General features: G+C 48.7%; 1 protein-coding gene across 1 annotated transcript; it reads left to right on the top strand.

Moving 5' to 3' along the window:
• The first annotated feature begins 777 nt into the window (after window positions 1-777).
• LOC147119446 (uncharacterized) lies at window positions 778-5,204 on the top strand. The gene is made up of 2 exons (XM_085984095.1): window positions 778-820; window positions 2,212-5,204. The coding sequence occupies exons 1-2, from the start codon at window positions 778-780 to the stop codon at window positions 4,125-4,127; spliced, it is 1,959 nt and encodes a 652-aa protein (XP_085840221.1). The 3' UTR covers window positions 4,128-5,204.
• Window positions 5,205-8,911: the final 3,707 nt, after the last annotated feature.

Genomic DNA, 8,911 nt, shown 5'->3' with positions numbered 1-8,911 from the left:
TTATATAAATACAAATCGTTGTTATTGTCTGAAACTAACAAATTCCACAGAGGAAAAATAACAGTATTTTTACTCCCAAATATTAAATATTTTGTTCCACAAGATTTAACTGGCTTTATTGATGAATTAAAAAAGTCTCTATTAAAACCTGAGCCAGTGTATTGTGAGACAAAGAGCCTTGTGTCCAATAAGGGGAATAAAGGCCCACACCCTCCCCTGGCCCCGGGCCCTGAACAAGGGACTGGAGAAACTCGCTGCCCTGCGGATTAGACAATCAGCCGGCACTAGTCCCACCCCTCGGGCTTCCCGATTGCTTGGAGGACCCGCCGCCGGCTCGCTCCTCCAGCGCCGCCCCACTCGCTCCCTAATGGTCAGAAGCTCCCGTCAATCAGGCCGCGGGCCCGGGTCACGTGTCTCCGAGAAGATCACGTGGACCGTCTAACTGACGCCGCTCGGTCCGGGGCCTCGTGGACTCTCAGGTTTTTCTATTTCTCTTTATTCTCTCCCGATCCACCCCTCCCCCCACCCCGCGCGATCCACCACCCAATCGGAGCGGAGAAAACTCACTTTGCGTCACCGATCGCGACTCTGGAACCGACACCAAGGCCTTTCCCCGGAATGCCCTGCGCCAACTCCGTCCGATGGGATCCGATTCCGCAGGCGCAGCTCCGAGTGGGGGAGGGGGGTTGGTCTCTTCTGGGCATGCGCGGTTATTACCCTTGGTGACCGGGAGGGGTCGCGGTGTCGGACTCGGCCCAAACCGCCATCCCAGTGCGCATGCGTGGACTCTTGGCTGTCAATCAACTATCAGCCAGAAGAGGTCGCTGGTGAGATCAGTGAAGAAAGAAAGACTTGCATTTATATAGCGCCTTTCACCACCACCGGACGTCCTAAAGCACTTTAAAGCCAATGAAGTACTTTTGAAGTGTAGTCACTGTTGTAATGTAGGAACTGCCGCAGTCAGTTAGCGCACAGCAAGCTCCCACAAACAGCAATGTGATAATGACCAGATAATCTATAATTTTGTTATATTAATTGAGGGATAAACATTGGCTAGGACACCAGGGATAATTCCCCTGCTCTTTCCCACATTACAACAGTGACTACACCTCAAAAGCACTTCATTGGCTGTAAAGCACTTCAAGACGTCTGGTGGTCATGAAAGGCGATGCAAGCCTATCTTTCTGGAAATAGTGCCATGGGATCTTTTACATCCACCCGAGAGAGCAGACAGGGCCTCAGTTTAATGTCTCATCCAAAAGAAGCCACCTCCGACAGTGCCGCACTCCCTCAGCACTGCACTGGAGTGTCAGCCTAGATTTCGGTGCTCAAGTCTCTGAAGTGGGACTTGACCCCACAACTTTCTGACTCAGAGGCGAGAGTGCTACCATCTGAGTCACTGGCTGACACTAAAGAACAAGCAGTTCTGACAAAGGGTCATCGACCTGAAACGTTAACTCTGTTTCTCTCTCCACAGATGCTGCCTGACCTGCTGAGTATTTCCAGCATTTTCTGTTTTATTAAAGAAACGAGGGAGTGATTGCTGACAGGAAGAATGTTGGGTCGTCCTGCGCATGCGGCGCACCTCCCTGGCGGCTGAGGCGAAACACCGACTCGCCCCCACCTGAGCCACGCACGCATACCAGATGTTGCGGCTCTGCATGCGCGCCCGATGTTCCAACCGTGGGGTTTTGTGCGCTGAGCATGCGCATTGCGGACCGATCGGGACGGGTGATTGTGGAGCAGGAGGGAGAGCGCGGGGGCCATGAGCACATGCGCGGGACTCAGCGTCAACAGAGCGCTTTCTGGAGCGCGGGGGCTTGTGGGTATTGCAGCCGCCATTACTGCTGATCCTTTCAACCAACCTGTGCAGCAGCTGGGGCCTGAAAATCAGCTTCACTGCCCCTAGGTTCAGAAAGGGGAAAATTAAACAACAGTTTGCCTCTGACCCTTTTCTGATCTCAATTTACAGGGTTATAGAAGTGGAGCAGTTACAGGCAGGAAGCTCAGACCAAACATCACGTCAAGATCTGACAGAATCGCCCGATTCATCCGGACCTGAATATCATCGGCCTTTGCACATGGAAGGAGAAAGCAGCGATCGCAGCGATGATAGACCGCACACGTGTTCAGTGTGTGGACGCGGATTCAGCCGATTGCCTGACCTGGCGAGACACGTGCACCGTCACACCGGGGAGAAACCGGGTAAAGGTGGGGACGGCGGGAAGGGATTCAGTTCCCCGTCTGCATTGGAAGTTCAACGGCGCAGTCGCACCAGGGACTGTCCATTCACCTGCTCCGTGTGTGGAAAGGGATTTGTTTGTTCATCCCACCTGCAAACACACCAGCGAGTTCACACTGGGGAGAGACCATTTCGGTGTTCTGACTGTGGGAAGAGCTTTAAAAGCCCCGGGGAACTGAAGGGACACCAGCGAGTTCACACTGATGAGAGACCCTTTAAATGTTCTGAGTGTGGGAAGAGCTTTAAGATCCCCCAGGAGCTCAAGCAACACCAGCGAGTTCACACTGGAGAGAGACCGTTCACCTGCTTCGTGTGTGGGAAGGGATTCACTCAGTCATCCAACCTGCAGACACACCAGCTAGTTCACACTGACGAGAGACCATTTCAGTGTCCTAACTGTGGAAAGAGCTTTAAAAGCCCCGGGGAACTGAAGCGACACCAGCGAGTTCACACTGACGAGAAGCCGTTTCAGTGTCCTGACTGTGCTAAGAGCTTTAAAAGCCCCGGGGAACTGAAGCAACACCAGCTTGTTCACACTGGGGAGAGGCCTTTTAAATGTTCTGACTGTGGGATGAGCTTTAAAAGCCCCGGGGATCTGAAGGAACACCAGCTTGTTCACACTGATGAGAGACCATTTCAGTGTCCTAACTGTGGAAAGAGCTTTAAAAGCCCCCAGTATCTGAAGCAACATCAGCGAGTTCACACTAACGAAAGACCCTTTAAATGTTCTGAGTGTGGGAAGAGTTTTAAAATCCCCCGGGAGCTCAAGCAACACCAGCGCCTCCACACTGGGGAGAGGATATTCATCTGCTCTGAATGTGGGAAGGGATTCACTCAGTCCACCACCCTGCTGACACACCAGCTTGTTCACACTGACGAGAGGCCGTTTAACTGTTCTGACTGTGGGAAGAGCTTTAAAAGCCCCGGGGAGCTGAAGGGACACCAGCGAGTTCACACTGATGAGAGACCCTTTAAATGTTCTGAGTGTGGGAAGAGCTTTAAGATCCCCCAGGAGCTCAAGCAACACCAGCGAGTTCACACTGGGGAGAGGCCGTTCACCTGCTTCGTGTGTGGGAAGGGATTCACTCAGTCATCCAACCTGCAGACACACCAGCTTGTTCACACTGACGAGAGACCTTTTAAATGTTCTGACTGTGGGAAGAGCTTTAAAAGCTCCGGGGAGCTGAAGCGACACCAACACCTACACACTGGGGAGAGACCGTTCACCTGCTCCGTGTGTGGAAAGGGATTTGTTTGTTCACCCCACCTGCAAACACACCAGCGAGTTCACACTGGGGAGAGACCATTTCAGTGTTCTGACTGTGGGAAGAGCTTTAAAAGACCCGGGGATCTGAAAGGACACCAGCGAGTTCACACTGATGAGAGGCCCTTTAAATGTTCTGACTGTGGGAAGAGCTTTAAAAGCCCCGGGGAGCTGAAGGGACACCAGCGAGTTCACACTGATGAGAGACCCTTTAAATGTTCTGAGTGTGGGAAGAGCTTTAAAATCCCCTGGGAACTCAAGCAACACCAGCGAGTTCACACTGGGGAGAGGCCGTTCACCTGCTCCGTGTGTGGGAAGGGATTCGCTCGGTCATCCACCCTGCTGGAACATCAGCTTGTTCACACTGGAGAGAACCCCTTTAAATGTTCTGAATGTGGGAAGAGATTTAAACGCTCCGGGGAACTCAAGCAACACCAGCGAGTTCACACTGGGGAGAGGCCGTTCACCTGCTCCGAGTGCGGGAAGGGATTCACTCAGTCCACCACCCTGCTGACACACCAGCGAGTTCACACTGACGAGAGATCCTTTAAATGTTCTGACTGTGGGAAGAGATTTAAACGCTCCGGGGATCTGAAGAGACACTGGCTCCTCCACACTTAGGACAGACCGTTCATCTGCTCCGAATGTGGGAAGGGATTCACGGAGTCATCCACCCTCCTGTTACACCAGCTTGTTCACACTGACGAGAGATCCTTTAAATGTTCTGACTGTGGGAAGAGCTTTATAAGCTCTAACATCCTTAAGAGACACCAGCATGTTCACACTGATCATAGAATCTAACAGCACAGAAGGAGGTGATTCGGCCCATCATGTCTCTGCCGGCTCTTTGAAAGAGCTGTCCAATTTAGACCCAAACCCCAGCTTTATCCCCAGAACTCTGCAAACTAGTCCTCTTCAAGTACATGTCCAATTGCCGTTTGAAAGTTCCTGTGGAACCTGATTCCAGCATCCTTTCAGATGGTGTGTTCCAGATCTTAACAACCCTCTGTGTGAAAACAATTCTCCTCATTTCCCCTCTAGTTCTTAGTCATAGAGTTATACAGCACAGAACGCGCCAGCCATCAGGCCCTGTCTAATCTAATCCCATTTTCCCATCATAATTTTGTACACCTCAATCAGGTACCCCCTCAGCCTTCTCTGCTCCAAGGAAAACAACCCCAGCCTGTCCAGTCTTTCTTCATAGCTGAAGCGCTCCAGCCCAGGTAACATCCTGGTGAATCTCCTCTGCACCCTCTCCAAAGCAATCGCATCCTTCCTATAGTGTGACGACCAGAACTGCACACAGTATTCCAGCTGTGGCCCAACCAGCGTTTTGTACAGCTCCATCATAACCTCCCTGCTCTTATATTCTATGCCTCGGCTAATGAAGGCAAGTATCCCATATGCCTTTTTAACCACCTTATCCACCTGTTCTGCTGCCTTCAGGGATCTATGTACATGCACACCAACGTCCTTCTGATCCTCTGTCTTTCCTAGGGTCTTACCATTCATTGTGTATTCCCTTGCCTTGTTAGTCCCTCCAAAATGCATCACCTCACACTTTTCAGATAGATAAGCTAAATACGTGGCTTGAGCAGTGGTGCAAGGGAGAGGGATTTAAATTCTTGAGGCATTGGAACCAGTTCTTGGGGAGGAGTGACCTGTACCAAGGGGACGGTCTACACCTGAACTGTGAGGGAGCCGATGTCCTCGGGGTAATATTTTCTAGGGCGGTTCGGGAGGATTTAAACTAATTTGGCAGGGGGATGGGAACCTAGGTAGTGGAAAAGAGGGAAGTCATATGAAGTTAGAAATAGATGGTAGAAAGGTGAGAAGCAATAAGCAAAGGAGAGAAACACAAAGGGCCAAACTAATTCATAATGAGAGTGTGAAAAAAGCAAGCCTGAAGGCTTTGTATCTTAATGCTAGAAGCATTAGGAACAAGGTGGATGAATTAGTTGTGGAAATAGAGGTAAACAAGTATGATTTGATTGGGATTACAGAAACGTGGCTGCAGGGTGGGCAAGGCTGGGAACTTAACATCCAGGGATATACAATATTTAGGAAGGATCGGCAAAAAGGTAGGGGAGGTGGGGTAGCATTGCTGGTAAAGGAGGGGATTAATGCAATGGAAAGGAAGGATATTAACTCGGATGAAACGGAATCTGTATGGGTAGAAATGAGAAATAGCAAGGGGAGGAAAACGTTAGTGGGTGTGATATATAGGCCTCCAAATAGTAATATGGAGGTGAGGGAAGGCATAAAAAGGGAAATTAGAGAAGCGTGCGATAAGAGCACAGCTGTCATCATGGGTGACTTTAATTTACATATTGATTGGACTACCCAAATTAGTAAAAATTCTGAGGAGGAGGAATTCCTGGAATGTTTTCGGGACGGTTATCTGGACCAATATGTCGAGGAGCCGACTCGACATCAGGCCATTTTAGACTGGGTATTGTGCAATGAGAAGGGACTTATCAGCAATCTTCTTGTACGAGGCCCCTTGGGTCAGAGCGATCATAATATGATTGAGCTCTCAGTCGAGATGGAGAGTGAGGAAATTGAATCAGAGACTAAGGTCCAGAACTTAAATAAAGGGAATTACGAGGGTATGAGACGGGAATTGGGTAAGATTGATTGGGTGGTGTTTCTGGGGGGATTGACAGTGGATAGACAATGGCAAGCATTCAAAGATAGAATGGAAGAATTACAGAACATGTTTATACCGGTTTGGCATAAAAATAAACCTAAAAAGGTGACTCAACCGTGGATAACGAGGGAAATTAGGGACAGCATAAAATCAAAAAAAAGGGCATATCAACTGGCAAAAAAAAGCACCAGACCGGAAGATTGGGGGCAGTACAGGATACAGCAAAAGAGGACAAAGGGATTAATCAGGAAGGGGAAAATAGAATACGAAAGTAAACTTGCAGCAAACATAAAGACAGACTGCAAAAGCTTTTATCGGTATATCAGGAGGAAAAGACTGGTAAAATCCCAAGTCGGTCCCTTGCAGTCCGATTCGGGAGAATATATAATGGAGAATAAGGAAATGGCAGACCAATTAAACTCATACTTTGGCTCTGTATTCACAAAGGAGGACACAAATAACCTCCCAGGAATATCGGCAAACATAGGGACTAATGAGAGGGAGGAGCTGACAGAAATTAGTATCTCTAGGGATATGGTGTTGGGTAAGTTGAGGGGACTGAAGGCCGACAAATCCCCGGGGCCTGATAAACTACATCCTAGGGTACTTAAGGAGGTGGCCCTGGAGATAGCAGATGCTCTAAGGATCATCTTCCGGAACTCCATTGACTCGGGAACAGTACCCATGGATTGGAGGGTAGCTAATGTTACCCCAATATTTAAAAAGGGGGGTAGAGAGAAAACAGGGAATTATAGACCAGTAAGCCTTACATCGGTTGTGGGCAAAATGCTAGAGTCCATTATTAAGGATAAAATAGCGGAGCACTTGACAAATGGGGAAAGGATCGGACAGAGTCAACATGGATTTACAAAGGGTAAATCGTGTTTGACTAATCTGCTGGAATTTTTTGAGGAAGTAACTGGTAAAATAGATGGGGGAGAGCCAGTGGATGTGGTGTACCTTGACTTCCAGAAAGCCTTCGATAAGGTTCCACACAAAAGATTATCATGCAAAATTAAGGCTCATGGGATTGGGGGCAAAGTATTAACGTGGATAGAGAGCTGGCTGGCGGATAGAAAACAGAGAGTTGGAATAAACGGCTCGTTTTCGGAGTGGCAGGCAGTGACCAGCGGGGTGCCGCAAGGATCTGTCCTGGGACCCCAGCTGTTCACAATATATATAAATGATCTGGATCAGGGAATTGAATGCAATATTTCCAAATTCGCTGACGACACTAAACTAGGAGGAGGGGTGGGCTCTGATGAGGATGTCAGGAGGCTACAGTGCGATTTGGACAGGTTGGGGGAATGGGCGGATACGTGGCAGATGCACTATAATGTGGATAAATGCGAGGTTATCCACTTTGGGGGTAAAAACAGGAGGGTGGATTATTATCTAAATGGCAATAGATTGGGAGATGGGGAAGTGCAGAGGGACCTGGGTGTTCTTGTGCACCAGTCACTGAAGGAGAGCATGCAGGTGCAACAGGCGATTAAGAAGGCAAATGGTATGTTGGCCTTCATATCAAGGGGGTTCGAGTATAGGAATAGGGATACCTTACTACAGCTGTACAAGGTGCTGGTGAGACCGCATCTGGAGTATTGTGTACAGTTTTGGTCGCCCCATCTGCGGAAGGATGTTCTTGCCATGGAAAGAGTGCAGCGGCGATTCACCAGGCTGATACCTGGAATGGCGGGAATGACCTACGAGGAGAGATTGAATAGTTTGGGCTTGTACTCACTGGAGTTTAGAAGATTGAGAGGGGATCTCATCGAAACATATAAAATTATGGCAGGCCTGGACAGGCTGAATTCAGAGAGAATGTTTCCAATGGCAGGGGAGCACAGAACCAGGGGCCACAGTCTAAAAATAGCGGGCAAATCATTTAAAACAGAGATGAGGAAGAATTTCTTCACTCAAAGAGTGGTGAGCCTGTGGAATTCCCTGCCACAGAGGGCTGTGAAGGCTAAATCAATAAATATTTTCAAGAGAGAATTGGATATATTTCTGAATGCTAAGGGGATTAAGGGTTACGGAGAAAAGGCGGGGACGGGGTACTGAACTGGTAAGATCAGCTATGATCTCAGACGAAGATCAGCCATGATCTCATTGAATGGCGGAGCAGGCTCGAAGGGCCGAATGGCCTACTCCTGTTCCTATCTCTATGATTCTATGATTCTATGAAATTCCATTTGCCACTGTTCCGGCCATCTGACCAACCCATCTATATCGTCCTGCAGACTGAGGCTACCCTCCTCGCTATTTACCACCCCACCAATTTTGGTGTCATCTGCGAACTTACTGATCATACCTTTTACATTCACATCCAAATCATTAATGTAGACCACAAACAGCAAGGGACCCAGTACCGATCCCTGCGGTACCCCACTGGACACAGGCTTCCAGTCACAATAACAACCTTCCACCATCACCCTCTGCCTTCTGCCACGAAGCCAGTTTTGGATCCAATGTGTCAAGGCACCCTGGATCCCATGGGCTCTTACCTTCTTGACCAGTCTCCTATGCGGGACTTTATTGAAAGCCTTACTGAAATCCATGTATACCACATCCACTGCACTACCCTCATCCACACACCTAGTCACCCCCTCGAAAAATTCAATCATATTAGTCAGACATGATCTTCCCTTGACAAAGTCATGCTGACTATCCCTGATTAATCCTTGCCTCTCCAAGTGGAGACTAATTCTGTCCTTCAGAATTTTTTACAATAATTTCCCTATCACTGATGTTAAGC

The sequence above is a fragment of the Somniosus microcephalus genome, chromosome 4 (genome assembly GCF_052327205.1).
Source record: "Somniosus microcephalus isolate GS21.2 chromosome 4, FLI_Smic_1.0, whole genome shotgun sequence".
Classification (NCBI taxonomy): Eukaryota; Metazoa; Chordata; class Chondrichthyes; order Squaliformes; family Somniosidae; genus Somniosus; species Somniosus microcephalus.
This window is presented reverse-complemented; position numbering and strand designations above follow the sequence as displayed.

Coding starts and splice junctions, on each gene's coding strand:
- LOC147119446 (XM_085984095.1), top strand. CDS start 778: ATGCGTGGACTCTTGGCTGTCAATCAACTATCAGCCAGAAGAG. Junction 821..2,211: donor TCAACTATCAGCCAGAAGAG/GTCGCTGGTGAG, acceptor AACCGGGTAAAG/GTGGGGACGGCGGGAAGGGA.